This window comes from Neodiprion fabricii, chromosome 6 (genome assembly GCF_021155785.1).
Source record: "Neodiprion fabricii isolate iyNeoFabr1 chromosome 6, iyNeoFabr1.1, whole genome shotgun sequence".
Lineage (NCBI taxonomy): Eukaryota > Metazoa > Arthropoda > Insecta > Hymenoptera > Diprionidae > Neodiprion > Neodiprion fabricii.
The window spans coordinates 22,987,741-23,010,371 of record NC_060244.1 but is presented as its reverse complement, the minus strand read 5'-3'; the positions used below and the strand labels follow the sequence as shown (position 1 = coordinate 23,010,371).

The 22,631-nt window shown below is 45.8% G+C and overlaps 1 protein-coding gene across 1 annotated transcript in view; it reads left to right on the top strand.

Moving 5' to 3' along the window:
* The first annotated feature begins 2,073 nt into the window (after window positions 1-2,073).
* The window catches only part of LOC124185566, a 64,411-nt gene continuing 43,853 nt past the window's right edge, over window positions 2,074-22,631 (top strand). Inside the window, exons 1-3 of the mRNA XM_046576443.1 lie at window positions 2,074-3,431; window positions 20,964-20,993; window positions 21,230-21,332. Coding sequence (XP_046432399.1) covers window positions 3,410-3,431; window positions 20,964-20,993; window positions 21,230-21,332 — 155 coding nt within the window. The 5' untranslated portion in view covers window positions 2,074-3,409. The remainder of the gene's footprint in view (window positions 3,432-20,963; window positions 20,994-21,229; window positions 21,333-22,631) is intronic.

The following is a 22,631-nucleotide window of genomic DNA, read 5'->3' as shown; positions in this document are numbered from 1 at the left end:
CGACGAGATGATAAAATAGAAAAGAAAAAAGGAAAATCTGAGCGATCAAAGAAAAAAATGGCCCAGTTGTAGAAGGGAATGCCTTACGTAGACTTTCGATGAAGAATTCGACACAGAATAACTCACGCGCTCGTATAAAGTTGATACCTAAATGCCACGCCGCACCTATAAGTCGGCAGACAATTTCAGTTCTGATGCTTTTCCTCCGGCAAGGAAGAAGAAGGTTATACACGTAACATATACACCCCGGTGCACTTCTGCCGGTTGAAAGTTGTCCCAATTACCGTGTGCAATTCTGTTTCAGACACGTACCCGGCCACGCTCAAGTTATAAACTTCAACGCGCCCACCCAGATAAGATAACTAATTAGTAACTTCGGGCTACCGCCTCGATTCAGAATCATTAGAAATGTTTCCAACGTGTGCGGTATAACGCGTCGTAACTGCAGCGAGACCCCAGACTTACAGTTATTACTCCAGTTGAGCTCGCCGAGTAGCCAACAATCAACCCTGCAGCCTCGACGAGTAGTGCGAGTCAACGGTTGGGGTGCTCTGGGGAGTTATAGCCGTGACTAACGCCGCTCGGGGTCTCAACGAGTCACGGAGAATCCTCCGCGCCGCGGCAACCAAGAAACCGGAAAAATCTCGCTCTCGGATTTTGTCGTAGGTCTTGCCCAGTTTCGAACGGTCGAATTTCGGAGGTTTCTCGTTGCTCAAAAGAAAACACGAAATGAGGCGGGCCCACAGTAAGGGCCGAAACGTTGGAGAAAATCTTCGTTTCTTCTACGCTTCTACCGACCTTCATATCCGAGAATTTCAACGAACTATAATATTGAGGTCAAGAATTCATTTAACGAAAACACGAAATCAAGCTGCTGCGATGAGAGGTTTACTTTGTGCACTTTGTGGTGGCAGTTTAAATCTGTTTTTGATCTCGCGAATGATGTTCGATCCGAGAAAGAACGAAAATGTCACTTTTTTAGCTCACAGGACTCGAATTTTATGGGTGAACATCCTTGACCGTGGTGATTAATCCATCGACATACAGCAGCTTTATTTCGTCATCGGCGTGTCGACGGTTACCGTGGTTTCAAGCGACCTTTCGCGATGTGTTCAATCAATCGGTCTCTCAAGGTCCTTCAAATTTATTCAACGATTGCCATCTAAAATGTAAAATAGAAATGGAAAAAAAAACAAAGCTAGAGGTTATTTTTCTTCATCGGATCGTGACGTTGATTGAAATCAAGCCGAGTTTTCGTATCTAGCTATAACGTACAGAGAAAGAAACACGCGAAGGAAAGACAGGTGAAATCCGTAGCTTCATTGAGGGATTCCAAAAGCAATCTCTCACCTTGAAAGAACGTTCCGGTTCAGATGTACCTAATGAAAAAAGGCTGTGTTTATCTTTATCAAACGTCACGGTAAAATTCGGGGGCTCAGAGCTCGGGGTAAACGTGCGTGAGACCGTATCCATCAGCCTGCATCGAATTATGCAGGGGTATCGAATGCCTCAGCGTGAGCTCGGTAAATTCAAGAGAAGATCCGGGGTGGAGGGATTAGGAAAGTGAAATTACAGAGATCGCCCAGGGCCTTAGACGGTACGGCGTGAGAGCGTGTCTAACAATAATGCAGCAAAGAGCATATCGCGTACCGTCTTCAACCGTCCCAACTACGTCCACGTGCAGCAATCGATACCCCGGCGCGTAAAGAGAGTCTGTGTAAATAAGCGTAAACGCGATTTGTATCCGGGCGTAAAAGCATCGTGCATCCGGAGGTGCAGCGAGCTTGCAGCGACGGTGGCTCGACGCCGGTGAAAATTCTCGTTTGCGAGAACGCGCCGCGGCTGTTGGGTGAATTTTTCCGTGATAACCGACCGCGTTCCGCGTCTGCTCGGTCGGCTATCCGGCACCCCGTCGTTCGGCAGGGGGATGAAAGGAGCGGTGGCGCAGAGGGTTTCGGAGTCGCGAGGCACCCTCGGGTCGTTCCGACGCTCGGCGCCGGGACGCGAAAGCTGCGGGGGCGGCGTCGCCGTCGGGGTATCGTTGACGTAGCAAGATGGCGGCGGCGTATCGGAGGCGTCTCCGTCCGCAGAGTGCCCGCCGTCGAGCAGTACGTCAACGGTGTTCGTTGCCCAGGCGTCTGTCGTGCGAAACAGTCGAGGTTGTGCGGTCTTAGAGGGTTATTTTTTTATCGCAATAGCCGAGTAATGCAGTGCGCGACAGGGGTTCGTCCGGGGGAGGAAGAAGGTGCCGCGCGCGTCAAGTTTACGTGACGGAAGTGAGAGGCCGCCGAATGAGGGACGCATAGCGTAGCGTGGTAGTATTACGTGAGAATACAGCCGGACGGACACACGCCACATCCACACATCCGCACCCGCGACACCCAACCACCCACACCCCCACACCCCCCCACACACACACACACACACACACACGCGTTATGATAGCCGAGGTACGGCCGAGGGGATTTTCAGGAATCGTCGATACCTGCCGCGGGAGCCTGCTGCAGACCTCTTTCAACCTAAATCCAAAGATGCCTCGTAAACTGAGAAGACTGCCGATTGTTATTCCGAAGTATCGAAATGTATTTCTTCGTACGCGAAACGGTATACACAGACGGTGGCTTACCTGCAGCCCGTGCGCGTGACCAAAGCTCCAAGCTGCTCATTATTAACTCCATGCGAGACGAGTAAGAACGATCTTGCACATTTACCCGCTACCGTCACCCTCGCTCACTCACCGTTCCATCCCGTCGCCTTCCTCCTCCACGCGCTACTACCCGGCCAGGATCGTAGCCTCATCCGCTTCTCGCATTCGCGGTTCCCAACCTTAAACACCTACGGACGACAACCCCTTGCCTCGTATGCACCTACACGCGTAGGCACGGTGTGACACGGGATCTGTTGTACGTATGTAATGCAGGATAGACAACCGCAGCTGCACCGATAAACTCTTGTGATAGAATCTCGTCTAGCGTTCAGCGGCAGGTTTTCGAAGGAAAAGTAAAGAAGAGGAGTTAATAGAAAGATTGAAAAAAAAAAGAAAAAAAAAACAAAGTAAACAAATAACATAACAAACAAACGTGACGAGTATAATAAAAATCCCGGCTAAACCGACACACGTATAATTCTAGCCGTACATAATAGATTAACATAGTAATATTGATTCCGCCTCGCAATAATAAACGCAAAGAGTGCAGTATTATAAATAATTCGAATCAGCAAAACCCTTCGCGACCTAGCAGTATATAAATATATACATATATAAGCACATATATACGTATAATATTAGATTTGAAATTTATATAAAAAAAAAATAATAACAAAACAACTTACCGATCATTAGTGTGCCGCTGCTACATAGTGCCACGTTTTGAGTGTCCTTAACTTGCTTCGATATCGTCGCATCAACATGTCTCTACTAAGTGTTACAGGTAAGCTAATTACATATTTGCCGTATACGGCTGTTATTAGCTGCGCGGTTTTCGCGGCCCTCGCTCGATCCACTTGTTATATTATGGATGCGAGAGGGTTAACGCATCGCCGACGCGTCACTGATCGCTCACGATATACGCCCTTTGGGAGTAATAATATAACTCTGTGACTCTATTTTCATACCTTGCATCGTGACAACGAATTTTCGTTCGGCGAAGGAGAGCCTCTTCGCAATTAAGTAAATTACAATTTGCAAGAGTGTATAATATATATACGTTATACGAGCTTGCGTGTGCTTGTATTAATAACGATATTGCGCAACACGCGGCACATGAGATAACAATCTTCTTCAATTGTTCCTCCCTGCAGGACGGAATTACTCCGAGCCATCTCATCGCTGCACGTCTTGAATTTCTGTTCCCTTATCGTTGCGGTTGTTACGGCTCCGACGGTACAAAAGCTTGTAATTCGGTTGCGAAATTCCTCGCCGTCCCACCCTCCCTCCCCCCCTCTCGCGAGATAAGCTATTAATTTTCCCCGATATACTTCGAGTACCGCTCGCATTGTACCACGGACGAGCGATTTGTATTATGTGGCTAAGCCGATGAATCGCCAGGTAATCCGATTTTTCACGCCTTGGCAGGGAACCGTCGCGTTTCAACCCTCGAGTCACAGGTAGCTAGCTAGCTCCCCGTCTGTATGCGAGACCTTCGTCCAGCGATGATCGACGTTACGTAACGAAGCGGACGCACTTTCTTCCCCTTCGTATAACTTGGTTTAAATTCCGGCGATGAGGGTGCGCGTGGGTCGGAGATTTTTTTACGACGCGGTCGAGTAAACGGAGTTTGGTACAGGCGGCGTCTCTGGGCAGGAAAAGGGCGAAAAGTACCGACCTCGTTACAGCCGGGTAATTGAGAAAAAGTACGTATTCCTGTTTATAAATAGCTGCAGGGGGTGAGAGACGCGCGCACAGAGCGCCGAGCCCGGTTGCACACGACGATGTGTAACCTCCGCGAGAATAGTGCAACGGTTGACCCCGACCAGCGGGGTCATTCCACCCCCGCATCCGCCCCGCAACCCCGTGGCCGCCACGCTATCGGCTTTTATGCTCAAACCCGCGGTACCGTACTCGTACTATAGACCTCCACAGGGATGCTTGCGTAAAGTCAACCGCAAATTGCAATTGGAAGGATTTAAGGCGCTCCTTCCCTTCTCTCTTCCTCTCCCCCTGCTTTCGATTACGGACGAAACGCAGGGCGACAGGGTGCAGAGAGTGCATCGATCCTCGTTACACTTCGGAGAAAGTCGAACGGGGAGGCTTCGATTCGTGTTGATGGAAAGATTCAAACGTCGCGGGTTTGACGACGGGAAATTATGCAGGGTATATATACATAGGGAATAGGCGGGCAAAATGGGAACCTTAAGGGGGGTGTAACAGTAACAGTGTTGGACGCGTTTTGATAACGCTATTTTTTTTTTTTTTTTTAAGCGTAAAAATGCTCTTCAAGCTTTATCGGCAGATTATAAAACCAAGTCTGATTTTAGAGGGGGCCTATTTTTACCGTCTTTCCCATATACTTACGTATTACGTTACTTATAATATTACGCTTGCTCCGAGTTCGATCGAATCTTTGATCGATGGAGCCGCTCGCCGATCGCGCGAATTCGTTTTCTTTTCTCTGCCTGATCGCGCATAAGACACCCGGTTCACTTTTGATTTTCACCACGTTTTAGCCCGTGTCACTTGGGATTTGGGTGACTTCTTCCGGTCACGGACTTTGCGGAAGTTGAGGAGGCGTAGAATGCCGCCCCTATTTTATCTGACCATTCGTGCGGCTTGCGGCAATTTCAATGAACCGTTGGACGATATGTAAACTAGGTTTCTTCGCAAGCTTTCGTTTGACGATCCGGATTACGGCCAAGGAGAAACTCGTACGTGGATGGCGGGGAGAAAACTTCCGGTCGGAAATACGGTCAGCCAGTTATCAAACAGGAAACCATCGTAATTATCGCGCTGCAGCGGTGAACCTTCGAGAAAGAGATTGCGCGTCGTTAGAAGCGGTGTGTTAATTTACTCCACACACGGCGGTCCGTTTAATTCACAGCGAGATAACATTTCTGTCGTTAGCGGTGTGCCTCGAATGCGTTACAGGACTGGAAAATTCTATTCAGAATGAAATTATTCAGTCAACACTCGACGGTTCACCACTTAGTTATTAAATATCAATATTAACGATCGATTCCTCATTTTGTAGGGATTGACATTAAAATTCGAGCAATCTTTCAAATCGCAGATATTCGGAACAAGTCTGAAACAATTTTTACTAGATAATTTCGTTTGCGGCAATAAATTCGTAATGGATGTTTGATTAAAAAAATAAATAAAAAAATTATTCATCGCCGCGTATCCAATTTCGCAGAAGTTTGAAACTTTACTTTCTGCGGGAATTATACTTTTTGCTCGAATGACGGCGATCACCGGCAGCTACATATTGCGAACACTTTAATAAGGTTAATGGGAGTTTTGTTAGTTCCTTTCTGAAAATGTAATACCAGCAACGTCAGGAGTTCGGTAATCCACGTGAAACAAATCACGCGAGTAACCAGAGAGGTCCGTGAGCCTACGCATTACGTATCTACACACCGAGAAACACGTACATTCACCTTGATCCTGCAAACCAATCACGTTCACTTCCCTGGTCGAATTAATGACAATGCCCATAACGTTTCGGGCCAGGTACACAATTCCGACGTGACGGTCCGTTATGCGATAGTGGTTGTAATTTCGCACGTAACGTGTAGTTATTGAAATTAGAGAAGTCCTCGCGAGCGTTGAAACGTAAAGCTGTTCTCGTTACAAAATTGAACGGATAATTCACCCTTGCAAACGTGTCACTTGTTACGAAGAGTAGAGTCGTCGGCATGCTATGTAAACATTATACGCAGACATAGCAGAGCGCTCGAAAATTCCCTATCGCTTCGGTATCTCGAATCGCGGTTGGAATTGATTTTATTTCACGTTAACTCTGATGAGCGTCACAAAAAGATTAGAATCTCCAAGGTTAGATATACACGTAGGTATACATATATATAGCGTGTGAGTGCGGGTTAACACGGGGGGTATTATTGAATATTTAACAGCGAAATTATAATTCAAATTTCGTACCTACGTACGAAAAGAAACACGCGAATCTGCTTCCATTAGAGAACTAGATTATACAGCAGCGCGTTATTCAAATGAGCCGCCACGTTCGTAATTTTCAACAATGTACCCGGCAATGGAATTAATAACGAACGATCGTTCGATCGGCACTCGAGATACGTACGTAAACGCGTCGCACACTCGAGACGAGATCATTACACATCGTGATCGCTGATATCGGGCATTTAAAGAGCCCGTTATATCTTACAACTCGTAACAGCACTTGAGAATGGTAGCAATATCAATCTCGGCGAGCTAGAAAACAGCTTTGCCGGGGTCGCGGAGATATTGCACCCGGAACTTGCCGTCGTTCGGTCTCACCTGGTACGCGAGACACGCCTGGGCTTTATTTCTAACAGCATCCGGCACATGTTCATTGGGGATTGTAACGACCCCTGCACGGAAGTTGGTGATAGTAGGAGAGAGAGAGAGAGAGAGAGAGAGAGAGAGAGCTGCTTTACTGCCACACACCTTGTACCTATCAGTTTTATCCCGTGTATGAATCAGTTTCGACAAACGGGAACGGACGAAGCTTAATTAAATAAACATTAACCAGCCTGCGTCGCGGCTGCTTCTGCGACTCGACGTTGGCGGTCTGGCAGCCCGTATATTCTCACTAGGTTACCGTAGTAATTCGTGGCCGATAACGCGCGTGTGTGTGCGGGGGTGTCGGCGTTAACACACGTCGCGTAGTACGATGGGTACCTGCCTACCTACAACTTGTTGTAACGCGTGGCAGTGACGGGTCCGACCCTGCAGGCCACTCCGCACGCAAGGGTTGCAAAATACGTCATTGTGTACCGAATTTCTACAAGGGTTGCTTTTTTATTTACCTACGTTGTCCTTCGTTCGCCGAGGATTTTTGGCCGTTAGTTCGCCCGCCCGTGTCATGCAGGGAACCTGGAATCAGTGGTCTAGCATAATCGGCTCGCGTGGACCGATTGAACCGGAATGAACTTCAGAATCGCTTTGATCGGCCGTTAGTCTCTGTAAAACTCAGCGAATCTTTGAGCTTGTCGAATGTTTTTTTTTTTTTTTTTTCTTCACTATCGGGTGATGCTGAAGGCCGCTGCTGTAGCGATGTGAGTTGAGGCAAAAAAAAAACAACTATTCGTACGAAAAGCTCACTTGTAATACACATCGCTGGCAGCAGCAAGGAGAGCGTAGGCGAACACCGTTCAGTAATCGTAGTGTTTCTCATCCAGTTTTGCCCTCCTTGTGAAATTGAACGCACTAATTTACCTGACGATATTTTTTTTATTAAAAATTTCTCCACTTTACTTCGCGTACGTTACGTGGGATCGGGCAGAGTTTGCTGCATCCAAAGCCGCGAGGGAAATTTCAAGCATCGACATTGTTGGTGCGGGATCCTTGCCCGCGGATACTGAGAATTCCACGTCCTCGGCGTCTTCGGGGCTTCGAAGTAGTCCAACAGACAGGCTGAGGGATTTGGGGGCTCTTGGGGCTAAAGCGCGCGCTCAATTTAGTTTCGGTAAAGGGTTTCTCGAACGACGGAGAATTACAGAAATCAATATACGGCCAACAAGTCGCCGTCGTATTTAACCGATACGACATCCGGCAATTGATTATGGCTTAAAACACCGCGGATCCGAGTGCTGCTTCTTTTTTTCATCGCCCGGCTCGCTTCGCCTCCCCTCTCAACTCCTTTCGTGCCCGCAAAGGGCCGACTTTTCACGCTTCATCTCTCTCCCTCTCGCTCTCCCCCCGCCCTCTCACTCTTCGCACAATGCAAATGTCGTACCTGCCATGCAGGTTGTATAATAACACGCCCTGCATGTGCGCTGTAAAAGACAGAGGCGCACGCATCGCGTGTCTCTCCGTAACGATGCGAGTCTCGCATTGACGTATCGCTTCGTGCAGGGGATGTTTGTGAAAGGCATGCAGATACCCGCCCTGATTTAACCAGCGCTACCCGGTTTTCCCTCCTTCTCACCCCTCTTCACACGGACCTTCCACCTCGAAGTCGGCGTAATTTCCAATTTTGCGCGTCTGTTTTAGCGGTTAAACGAAAACTTACAACATACATGTATGTACGTACCTACCTACGATAAAATTATATTCGTACTCGTAAAAGCATGTACGCAATTTATATTTTCATAACGGAAACTCTGCTCTGGATTTTAACGATACTTCATTGGTTTAATGCGAGAGGTTTTTCTCCCTTCATTTCCGTTCAATTGCTTATTCAATTATTGGAGGGGCTAAGTTTGTTTCTCCTATAAATCATTTCGAATAAGGATATATCGAACCCAACCCAACGTTTCGACTTACGTAAAATATTCTAAAATGCGTGATGTGAAAAATTCGTCGCAAAGAAAAGAAAAAACAACAAAAAAATAAAATAAATAAATAAAACGCTGGATCTACAGCGGGTGAAATTTGTTTTTGGTAATGTATAACCGTGTCAAGAACGAGCAATAAAATATCCTACGTGAGAAAATTTTTATGCAGGGTGCGGGACGAAGTGACAGAGGTCGAAACATTAGGGGAAAAGGTGAAGTGAGAAGTATGTGGTGCCGTTTGTACATTATATACTTGTGCGGAAATATTTTACAATTTGAGGATAAGAAATAGCAGCGACGTGACGTAACCGCGTTAGGCGTTACATGATGCGGATACCCGTAATACCTTTCTCTCTGTACCGCGGTCGGAAGTTGGTAATGGAAAAAAAGAAAAATAAATAAAAGAAAAGAAAAAAAAAAAGGCAGAGCAAAAGCCAAAAACAAGAGGAATAAAAAAAAAAAAAAAAACACTCCGACCGCAGGGAATACTTTTGACCCGCAGCCTGCATCCCGCAGCGGTGGGCCGCAGATTGCAGCTTGCCTGTGCAGTTAATTAAGCGCAAAGGCAACTCTCTACCCGGTGAAACAACCTCATGCATATTGAACTATCGACAACACATTAATCGAGTTATTGAACCCACAAACTCTCTCGGGTATATGCGCCTGTAGGAACGACGTGATTATTACTTATGCATCACCTCGCGTGCATAAGGTATTAGTCGACGGCAGCCTGCCTGTCTCGGTGTTAAAGAAATTGAAAAACAAAAACATTCTGTTCCGTTTTTCTGTTTTTTTTTTTATTTCATTTTTACCGTGTAATTACAGTTCTGAGAATAAAAGCGCGAAAGGAACCGTCCGAGTTTCGGGTTCTCGAAAGCTCGTTACTGCAGACTTGTCACCCCGTGAATTCGCTACTTACCTTTAACTCGCGGTAAGGGGAGCGGAAACGCGTTTCAGGAAATGGTAATCAGGCTTTTGCGGCAAAACTGGAAAGTTGTATATTCTGCGGTAACAGGAAACGGAGAGTTTCGAAGATTCTTTGAGCGAAACAGATCATCCAGCTCGCAAGTTTCTCACTCTGGGGGCCAGGTGCGGTGATGGAGCCATGTTTCGGACCGGATGTCGCCGAAACTTAGTCTCAGCCCGCGAAAGTCAGAGGAAGCGAGCCTGTTGAAGTATTGAAACGGAAGCGGAAGCATCCGCCGGTTCCCGGAGGATTTAGGAAACGAGATACGGGTATCCCAGGGGATTTGTTCAGCTCCGCGAATAGCGGCTGGCGTACAAACTGCAGCTGCTGCAGTGCGGCCAAGTGCACGAGGGAAAGGTTATCAAAACGAAGCCGATAAAAATTATCTTCAAATTACTTCGGCCGAGGTGGAATTTCGCTACTCGAAGCGCGGTTATTCTTCGGAGCCACATTTCTCGGCTGCAGAAAATGGCGCCCCGGCTCAGACTGAATCACGAATAAATAGGAGCTCAAGTTTTCATCAGTATTCAAATCTCGCCCATCGGAGGCTACGGAATCGCGTGCTCCGAATACGTATACCTATGCGAGCGTAAATCGCCGCATGCATATGTACGTACATGGAACGATCCTCGGGTAAAACGAGGACCCTTCAACTTTAATTTCAAAATTCTTGGAGGTCGTTTATTAAAATTTTATTCCCTAACGTTACTTCCACAGAGCCGCGAGCCGATGTTCTTCCCAATTATCCTTGCTCTTTATTCTTTTCTCCGAGGAGGGTAAACGCTATGCGAAATACTCCGTGACACTGTGTCCACATGCAAAAACACCCCCCGGGTAATATATATATAAAACGGCTCCAAAAGACGTTCGAACGTAGATCTCAGCTATTCGTGCGAACGATGATGAACCAGCCGAGAACTGACCATCGATCTCTCCGACCTTTGGTTGACCCTTTCCGATTCGGTAGCCTCGAATTTCGACGCTACATTTCAGGGCCACATTTCGGGATGACGAGAAACTTTCGGAAATCGAACGACAGCCGAGCCACGAAAGATGGAATTATGTAAATCCTTTACTGATCGCAGTATGGCTTCGCACATTCGGGGACTGGGTCGCGCCTTCCTGATCCTCGGTAAACCGCAGGCTTTCGGAAAGATTGTCATAATTTCACAGTTGTTTGTACGATTTTTTTCCCCTCGTAGTAACGCGCTTATACGACGTTGAAATCCAGGGACTCAGAGAACCGTGGGTGCAATCCAAAGTGATTTTCTCATTAGCGTGCAATTTGCAGAGCACTCGGTAACGTGCACCTACGGAACATCGGGGTTGCCTTTGAAACGTTGCGAAAATCCGACAACGGGCCAGGTAGGGCGAAGGAAGATGGAACGGATGGCTTCTCCTGCAAAGTCTTTGTGAGAGAGGATGAGAGGGAGAGAGAAAGAGAGAGAGAGAGAGAGAGAGAGAGAGAGAGAGAGGACGGCTGTGCGACTGGTAACAATTCCAAGCCGGGAAGTGTGAGCCCAACAATACGTATGTGTAGTACATGCAGTGCGGAGGCACAGGTATTACATCTACCGGTGAGTAAATGTTTCGCTCAGCTGTCAACGATTCCCCTCTAAAGCATTATTTTACGTTGCTTCATATGCATGACACATATATACCTGTAACAAGGATGAGCGTGTGCCAGGGATGTTCGGGCGAGTCAGCTCGAAAGGAGAAAATAATCACGACGAGAAACGTGTTAGCGGCCATTCACGAATAGCGAGTGAATTGACTCTCGCGACAACGCGAGTTTAACTATCGGATTACTGCAGCGTCCACGATTCCCAGAAATTTTACGGGATGAGGGGTGGAACGAAGGTTGGAGGGTTGGAAGAAAATCTGATAAAAAAAAGTAATCTTATCGATTTTCTTCGTGGGACACCGCGAGGAGTCCCTCACCCTCTCTTTCTCTCCCTCGTGTCAACGAATCTCGAATTCTATCCGTGCACCCTTGCATCTTATACTCGATTCGGCGTGGTGCACCGGGTAAAATTGACTTGCCAAAAGTTTGCCACTTCTTAGCATAAATGAAAATCACAAGTTATTTGCCGTTGTACTTATTCCGACGTGACCTGAACCCGCAAGAATCGCTGGAAAACAGAAGGAAGTAAGCGAGATGTAGAATTTCAAAGGCTTCGAGTGACGGTGTTAAGTTGTCGTTGAAATTAATACTTGAAGAGATTACGATTCGTTGTCGTTGTTTCGTCGACTGAAGACAAATAAACGATCGTCATTATCGGTGATGAATGGGAGTTTCCGAGCGGAAAAAGAGAGACAATTCATAACCAGCGTGAATGACTGTATTGGGAACGATAAGAGCGTGGCTGGAATATCAATTCGTATGTAAAAATTGTAAAATAGTAAATTAGCGATCGTTGCAGAGGAGCTGCGGTTTCTTTCCGGTTCCATCACTGCGTATAGAAGCACGATAAAGTTGAACGAGAAATCTCAATCACACTGCAGCTCGTCGCGCCGGTCGATAATCATACGGAAGCAGAGTCTGAACCGAGGGTGCAGAATTTATACCTCCCAGAGCGTGCAAAGTTCGAGCGCGTGCTGTGTGTGCAGCCTGCGGAATATCTCTCAGGACGCGGTGATAAATGTCACCTGCACGATCATACGTCCTTGTAATACCTGCATAATACAGTGTGCGTACACAGACAACGCGGAATTCTGCGAGCCCTGCAAATGGCCCATCGGTTGCCACATGCTGCACTGGCTCGAATATAAGGGGATGATAAGAAATCGGAGCAAAGAAGGGATACGAGAAAAAGTGAGACCGTAGTGAGCCTAGCGATTTATTATTTATCTATTCTCTCGTATACCCCAAGCAGCAGCTATACCTGTATGTTTTTTATAACTGTAGTTTGGACTATTTTTATTATACACATGTTAGACGTACTTGATCATCGCGCTTCGTGCACTTTCAAAACTGTCAAATTTGTTATAAAAACAGTATTTAATGTTTACTGCACTGGGCTTGGCTGAGGGTGGCTTTTACTGGGGGGTTAAATTTTTACCGCGACAAGATATGAAAACGGTGAGCTTGAATAATGTTTGCGTAACTTTAATTAAGAGCGAACCCTGTAGGCTGTTCGTTTTTTTTTTTTTTTTTAGAATGGTGCTACATGTGTACGATACACTATTCTGCGGGAAAAATTTTTGGTTTAACAACCAAGTTTGGCGAATGTAATCAGTGTAAAAAGTTATTGTTTGCCCGAAATAAATGTACAAGCGGTTCAACGGTAGCTAAATTAATATTTTATCAGCGTTTTGATTTACTTGTTAATATAACAGTTAGCTTGAAGAGATTGGCTCTTCAATTTCAGTCGAGTCTGCAGATTCGGAAAATGATACTTGATCCTTTTCGAGAATTTAGATAGGCACGAATGCTGCTATACAAATTTTCCCGACGATTTTCAGGAGCACTTTCATTACGCAAGCGCTGTTGGGCCGTGAATTTTTTCCTAAAATTGCAAAAAAGTTTTTCACCCGCGATGTAATAAATACACCCATTTATATACAAGTATGCAGAGACATTTCCTGTGAAAAAATTAGATATTACTTTTTATCGCCGGCTGAAGAGGGTCGAAACAAAAGTAAGGGATCGTCGGTCAAGTTGCAATTGAATAACGGCGAGTTCGGGAGGGTCAAAGTTAACTTGTACGTCAGAACAGCGACCCTCGTTAGTCGCTCTGACCTTTGAATATATCCGGTAAAACTTGGGACAAGTGCGTCCACCAGTTGTATTAAGAAATCAGTAATCGGGGGAAACGTGGTCTGCCAATGCTGTACGCGCGAAGTTTAAAAAATTCACCACTTATAATGGATCGGCGGAAAAGAAAGCAGCTCGGTCACGTGTCAAGCGTGACAGATACGCATCCTACGTACGAAACGCGTTTACGCACTTTGCGCAGGTGGGCGAATAAAGCGAACCTCGTCCCTTTTGAAGAACGAAGCGCACGAGGCGAGAATCGCGGTTGATAAAAGCAGATAAGCTATCGCAGCCTGGCCATCGCGACACGTAAATATTGCCTTTAATACCGGCGGACTCCCCCCTCCATAAATAATCATGCAATCCGCGATATTTAATATCTACGACAGAACTTTCGAAACTTTTGGTTTCCTCGCTCCTGCATCGACGATTCGGAGGAAAGGCGATTTTTCCGCACCGGTTTTCATCGCCGTCTGATCGCCGCGGGGATTTTCTTGTGCAATAACTCGAATTCCGGCAGTGCCGCATTCGCTGTGACGTACAATTTCAGACGCCACGACGGTTCTTCTTTGACTCCGAAGCTCTGACGTCGGGAGCGATGTTCCACCGAGCGATTCTTCACCCCTCGAGGGCCCTCTTCGACAGCCCTTTAAGGACCGGCAAGTACAGCTTCGAGGGAGAACGAACAACGAGTGCCTGCGTCTTATATTATCCGCGGGACGGAATTCATTCCGTAACGCGGATGTAGGAGACGTACAGTCGTGTCGGAAATCCTCTGAGACAGAAACGTTATAAAAGTAAATTCGGGTTAATTATAATTGAAACATTCAGTGTGATCGTAAAAAAAGTAAAACATGTTGAAACTGTATCTGAATATCGACTATCAACAAACTCTTTGTTATTATACCTATGTACATATTGTTATACAATTACAACACCAGAGAAATCGTAGTACTACTTTTTTTTTTGCGAAAAATCTGTGCAGTTCGTAGGATTCTGATGAAAGACAGCTTGTTTTTATTCGAAAATGCAAATTCCCTACAAATTGTTTGGGATCGATTTTTTCGAGCTTGTCAGTTGGTAATAAAGTCCTACGGTCGTCATCGTTATTTTCACTGTTTTTTTTTTTTCACCTAATTACAGGATTTCCACCCTCTCGACTTCGAGCAAAACCGCTTTGTTCGGTATAAGATTTTTGCAAGAGATTGATGCAAAGTGATCGCAAAAGAACGAAGCTAGCGGAGCTACTAATTAATCCCGAAAGAAGTAAGAAGCAGGCGTGGGAAACGGCGGTCGTGTTTCGTTGCTGTTCGAACAAGGTCCGCGTGATTACAAAAGCGTGCGACTTGCGTGATCGCGAGGAATTTTGTACGCAGTCTGCATCAGCCGCCCTCGCAAACGAGAGGAGGGATCGTGTAAAAGAACGGAGGTCGGCCAGTCAAGTTCCTTCGTGGAAACTTTATAAACGGCGAAAGGCTTCTCTAAGGGTGGTTTACCGGGGGTTGAAGAGCGGACGCGGGGGAAAAGTTTACGCGTACAGGTATACATGTATATAGCTGTGCGAGGAAAGGTGGGCAAGATTTGAGTCGAGCACGTCACGTAGGCTTCTTCGCTTCTATAGACAGACCGAGAGACCCGGACGGTCCATTGTCGACGACGACGGCGAGACGGAAGGCAATATCGGTGCCTAGACTAGCCTATATCCTACCCCTCTTTGTGCCTTCGACTTCCACCTGCGCCGCGATGTGTACCTTACACCCTTATACGATACACGTTGTGCTCGCGGAGAGAATGTCGGTGCATGTGCCTAACGTGAGCATCGCTCTATCGAATCCATAACTTTTACGCCGAACGAATCGCTGCAAAAATTATTTCGCCACTGCCGGCGTCAATTCTTTCCCTTATTTCCAACAAGCGCAATCCGTATCGAATTTCTTTCCAATATCCCCCGTATGAGATGTATTCACATGGTGAAATTACTTTGGTTATTAGGATTTAGAGTGGAGAAAATAGCGAAATCTTGCAGTGTTTTATCGAATTTTATTCCAGGATAAATTTCTTTGTTCTTACGAAGCGGGGAATTTTCATAAGAAGATACGCATCGTGATACGTAATTGTACCGACACCCGTGCCCTTGAATAGCGAATTGGCGTACCAAATAGCCCATTGAGTTTTGATACTACCGTGAAACGTGAGAGAATACGAAAGTATCAGATTACGGTCGCGATGTTCCGCGGCCGTCCCAAATGGGTTGATCATAGTTTCGGTTACGTCTACAAATTATCCAGACGGTTTACAATAGGAAATTCAATTTATACGGCGAACGGTAGTAGCGATCCGTTTTCATACAGAAATTGAAGGTTTCTAACTCCGGAGATTTTTCGACGTGTATACGTACACATTTTTCATCGCGCGTCTGCTGCACTCTCACGTCAATATAGTTACTTGCAAGCGCAATTACGCCGCGAACAATGAAGCGTAAGACTTCCTTTAAAATCCTGCTGGAATCGAGCTCCTTTTTTTCTACCTTTTCATTTCTTCGAGCTCGTTTCTTGCAGCTGTTTCCATCGCTTGAGAGACTTTTCATACTTTTGACACACGGGAGCTGACGCGCGATGACGATCGAAACGACAACGTAATTAATTGTCGCGTTACATCTCGGCGCGAAAGAGTTGCTGAAAAATAAAAAGCCCTACTTGATGTTCGAATTTTTCGACTAGTCACGGTCAACTCAACAGGAGTTGACATCGGAGTTGACATTGACAAATTTATTGGAGGAAAGCAGCCTGATTGCCTTTTCCCCATGTAATAGCGTTTAGATTTCAAATTTTTCGGAGGATCGCGGTAAATTAGAAATGCGTATCGACACATCCAGGGTTCATAATAATCGTTCCGAATAGTTTATTGACCATCGATAATAATGCCAATGAATTATCAGTTCGTCAGAAAAATGACTGCGAATTAGCTCATGGCTCCCATTTCGCAGTTTTATGACGCAACGATGATTGATGAAATCTTCCTTTTACGGGAAAATATTTCACGTGTTATTGCCGCAGCGTGATTTGAGGGGTCGCGTCATATATTCACCGGGAAAATATGACGTTGGGGTCGATTCGGCTCGATTTTGAACCCGATTTCCGGGAAATTGACTCGACAAGGAGTGGCAGCGTGAACCTTGCTGTAATATTAATAAGCCGCACTCTGTTCCCCGATATAACGACCTACTTCCGGTTAACATTTTGGGATACAGGTCAGCGGCTCGTATTGCGCCGCCGCGTCAGGGATTACGACTCTTTTGGAACGGATAAAAACGGGAAAATCACGAACGCGTATAACTATATAACAGTTTTACGGCTGTGGCTACAGGCGAAATTTTTTTGTCTCCCCCATTTTTCCCTCCGCCACGCATAGGTATATGAATTTAATATATCTATCGCATGTATAGCCCGTCGTTATTTTATATAATCCACTTTTTGTTGCTGCTCGTAAAGTTACGTGATAACTTGACGCCCGGTGACCTTCGACGATCGTAACTTCTCATCTAGCTCTCGTCAAGGCCGAGCTTAAATTCGATAAGAAACAATCTCCCGTGGCCGTAAACGAAGGAATTCTTAAATTAGAGGGATAACGATCGAAGCTAAAGGGTGAGGAAGGGCCAACTTGGGGGGTGACGGTGAGACACTGATAGAAAAAGCTCGGATGGGCCATCCATCGTCGGTCATTCCGCATTGGGACACGTATTCTATTTGGTGCCGGATATCAGGATTCGCATTACGCCGATCATGTGGTCCAGCAATAGTTTGACCATCGCCTTTCTTCTCGTATATTTTGCACCTTCGTGCGCGACTCGATACGAGGCGCGAAAGAAATCGATGGCGATCCTGGTCGGTGACTGTACGATATTAGCACAGTGGGTGAAAGTTGAACCGTTAATTGGATATCTCGTGCTAAATTGCGGGTCATAACTGTAACGAGAAGTTGAGGCCGATAATCTACTCTTCCTAACCGGAAAGGTCAATCAACGAATTTGCTCGCCAGTTTATCACGGGATTCCAAATCTGTCCGACGACATGTCGTCCCAATGATTGGGTCAAACACGCTCGGTCCCAGTTGACCATTGGGCTGGCCGCAGTGCCTGTCTCTTTCTTCTTTGCCGTCGCGTTCGCCTCCGGTTTTCCGCTCGACGAATCGCGGAGCTCCGCGTTAAACTGCTGCTGGAAAGCGTCGACGTAACCGGATAAAGCTTCGTGTACTTCGTGCTGTGCGCGTTGAAGAAAGTAAAAGGTAAAATGGCAAAGTTTCACGTTCATTGACGGATGCACGAAATCGTCGTGAGTTGTTTCGTACAACTTTTTCAGCTTGATATTACCGCGGGATTCTCAACCTTGAACTTGTTGGTTCACCATGTTTCACTCGGAACGGTGCAAAATAGGCACAAAAATCAGCTCACCATCCGGGAAATTTCTAGGGTAACTGATCTGAGTCACGGTACTGATGATTGTGACTTTGTGAATTGCGCTATGAAAGTCGCGTGAAGGTGACGATGCATCTAGCGGCAAAAACGCGAGGCTCCAAACTATGCCATACTTGTTAAACTGTTCGTAAATGTTGGCGATTCGAGGTCCCTCACCTCCTCCCTGCACTCCAACAGGTAGCCACCCTCAAAGCATACCACGCTCCGTGAAATTTCGTGATGCAGGTCTTCCACGTACAGCGGCAGGTATACGTAGGTATGACTGGCTGACGCCCGTCTTCGTAATTGTTCCAATTTCAAGTAGGATTTACGTTCCACCGAACGACGAACGCTCTACGTATGCCGTATAGTCTGCTGACGTAACTCGACGTCGGGGGGATCGTCCGGCAGCTGGTTAGTTATTGGTACAAGTCGATATCCAGTGGCAATTGACATTTGACCGTACTCGACTCGCGACGTAGATGATACAAATATAGACATACGCCGGCTCGCGTTGTTATTCCTCACGAGCATCCTGATCGCCCACGCAACTTCTTCGTCACGGATGATCCGTCGACAGCGTGGGCCATTTCTCTCTCGTCAATATTCGAACTATCGATCGAAATTTGTCGGTCTAAAGGAGCCTAGGGGAATTATACAACTCGTTCGAACACTTGAAAACGCGCCATTACATCCAAAGAGTACCTGCCAATTTCGATGCAAGTTTTTCTTCTTGCCAGTCAAAGCTTCCGGTTTTCAATCCAGCAGGGACACGTTACGTGTGAAAGTAAGCTGAAGTTTCCTAAAAATAAGCCTCTGATAATACAGAAACTGCGTCTGAATACTCGGTTACACGCGTGCAAGTGGCGTGTGCAGTTGTGACGATCGAGCGGAACCGTGATTTTGAAAGATAAAACTGACCGACATCGCGATAACATCCATCGCACGTGAAGTACACTGAGTATTCCTGGCCATTCTCCGGCTGGTACCGTGATGAATGACGAGACCCGGCTACGCCTGATATTCGGAATTCTAACCGATATAGGAGGGAGGTAAACCGTTGGGATGCCAGCAGCGCGAAAAACGAGTGTCCGCTTTTATCCAAGTGCCCCTTTTCGGTCCCATTTACTCCGCCGTGATAAATTGTATCTCCGATTTCACCGGCACAGGATTCTGCAAATTCGAGTGCGCTGGTTTCAAAGTCGGAGTTTAAAAATTTGGCATTTTCTTCTTTCATTGTTTTCTTTTTTTTTGTTACCGAGGGTCAACGGTAAATATTTAATCGGGTTAAGGGATCGGTGCGGCACACCAGGGCGAGTTATGGCTTGACGAATTACACCTCTTTTTGCAGTACCACTCTTTCGTCGCGTTTCACTTTACCTCGAAAATTTCATACAGGATTATCCAGAGACGGTTTCGGCCTTCCTTTTCGTCGGATTACGTTTAGTTCCTTTTCCACCCTTTTCATAAACGCAAAATTCAGGTTCAGGTGAATAATTTTTCCACTTATATTCCTACGTATCTATAGTGAGCAGTTCTCGCCTCGAGTTGAACGAGATTCGCGATACTTTTCCACAGAGTATAAAGAACCGGCAATGTCGTTGTCTGCGTGATACGTTATTCGGGACAGCGGGGAAATATGCTTCGCACAATTGTTCGCCGATCGAAAAGTCCCGAGTCGCGTACCGAGATTGGATATTGAATACGACCGAGCAGGACGCCGAGCTCGTTCGGTTCGGGTGCGAGGAGAAATATTATCCTTATCACCCACCCCAGACGTCTGGTACCTTCGGTGAGGGATTAACTCCCAGGTGCGTAACGCCGGATCGGAATTCGCCATCGATGAAACTGAGGACGTTGCTGGGTCTCGATAATCAAGTCGTTATTTTAGGGTACTCGTTGTACATTTGTATGTAATGGTGCGTGTGTTTTTTTTTTTAATCTTACCCCCAAAATCGGTTGTAAGTAATCTTTAAAATCTCATCGGTTTATCTTAACCCTAAACCCTCCTCTGGAGGGATGAATGACATCGTTTAGAATGAGTACATACACGTCTTGACTCAAAAATTTGGTCTTCGAAATTGTTTAACAGCCGAATGTGGCGTTTACTTATCCTACTGAATATAATTAGTTTCACCTGAAAAATGAAGACAGTTGTTGGTTCGCCTTACAGATTGTTTGCGAATACCATAAAAATTATCCCACAGGATAGAAAAAAAAATAGTTATGCAACAAGTTTAGCTAATTAACGGGATTTCTTGTATTGGATGTCTCGTGCTTTTTTAAAACTGGATAAAAATGATATCAAAAAAGTCTATCAGGTGTAGCAAAAATCTGTAAATTTCAACAAAAAGAGTTCTGTCAGCTCCGAGGGGGGCAGAAAAATCTGGAAAAAAAATCAGACAGATTTGCAGAGTGGGAACAACAATATAAAAAATCACGAACCAAATCCAAGAGGGTAAGGGTCGGACCCCAGTCGAATTAACGTGGAACGCCTCATATATCTCTAACGACCTCCTAATACGTATAACATTAAATTCATTCGTCAAATGGGTTATTCACCGAACAGATACAAATTAGATGGAGAATATGGCAAAGGACAACAAATATGTTTCATTTACCGGCTTGTGTACTGTCATTATTTGCAATTCCGTAGAAGGTGAAACCCAAAGCCAAATCAAACGGTCTAATGAATCAGCGTAGGTGAATACGGTCAGCCCCACCTCCGACAGTAGTTCATACCCACTCGGATTGCAAATACGTATGATGTATCAAATTGCTGTATACCTAGTTTGAATGTAGACTGTTGGCAGGTCGTTCATCGTTTCGTTTTTCTTTCTTTGTTTCAGTGAAGAAGGCCCGGTTCGTAGGAGTTCAAGGTACGTCCCGTACCTGTGGAGTGGTTTGCTGCTTCGTCGAGAGCGTCGTGAATTCTTTGTACAATTTCGCATCAAAGATTGTTTCGACTGATTTTTTATTTATTTTTTTTTTTTGATTCGCATTCACTTTCATTCAACTAGAATCGGTAAACAATCGCCATTCGATCAGGGCGATTTATCAATCGAATCGTAAGAAGCGTTTCGACGTCGGTTAATTAGGCTCGATGACATTTCAGCGCAACAATTCAACACGTACGTAACGCTGAAGCTGCAGAATGTTAAATCAACAACGGTCACCGTCAAGGGAGCCAATCCGTGCTGGGAGCAAGATTTTCTATTGTAAGTATACCAGCCTCGGGCATTCGCATAAACAAGGAAGTTGCTGAATATTCATTTCGCATTGCGGGCCAACCGACTGGCCTGTTGCCTATCTCTTCGCATCTGAATTTATTATCTTCCAACAACACGTGCGTGAATCCCGCTCGCCCTTTCTTCGCTTTCGGCCAACGTGGCGGGCGCGGAAGGATCGCGAGTAAATTATCTTACGCAAAAAGCAATTACTCGAGCATCGAAGGCACGTGGAGCAGTTCCCTCCACCCATTCGCTCGCCTTTATCACCGCAATACGGATTCTACTGTGCGTAGTACGTATCTCCGAAATAATTGAACTCTATCCCTGAATTGTTCGTAAATTACGCCACCTTTGCCGTCTTCAAATCCCGTTGATATTCGCGATATCTAGCCATCGGTGCCGCTTCGATTCCACCGTTTCTCGTCCCCGCGTCAAAAGTGGTTTCAGATGTCAACTCGTCGGTTAATTCACGGTATACGTATACCTACCCGACTACTTTACTGTTGTACTCTTTTCACGGTCGATAAATCCGGAGCAAGCTTTTTTCTCGTGGCCAATCAAAACCCCGGAAAAGTACGAGTCCACCGCACCCTCGAGGCGAAGGGGTACAGTTTTTTTGAATATTTCTTTTTTACTTTTTTTTTTCAAAGCATTCTCATTCGTGGCCTTGTAACTCCCCGCGAGAAAACAAGATTGAGGCTTTTCACTGTTGAGTGTGTAAGGAGGGAACGGCTCTGAACTTTCTCATTTTCATTTTTCACGTTTTTTCGCGGACTTCTCTACGTGGCTGTAGACATATTTTCACATTTCACGTTTGCGGGTCAAGTATTTTTCTTTTCTCGTTTGTTTATAACGCGTGATTCAGGACACTAAGCAGCTGCCCGTAAAATACTGTGACCCACATTAACATGCCTGGTAACTGTCGCAACTTGTTTAATTAAAACGATTAATGAATACACCCCACCTACAAGCGCAGAATGACGGAATGATGAAAGTGGAGGAAAAAAAAAGATTTTTTATTCCCTTGTTCGGAGCCAGAACGACAAACAATGATACTCGCGAAGGGTCGCAACCTTTTCTGATCATTATTTTGAACTCTGTTGTATTTTGTCCGACTCTGTAAAAGGTTTCCTTGCTATTCTCATTTTCTTCTTGTGTATATACAGAAGACGTAATTTCGTTCTATGCGGTCACGGTATTTTTCATTCGCCCGCGTTCACAATACCGCGGTAAAATTACTGTACATTTATAAACGCACTCCGAGAGTAGGACGAGGAGTAACGACGC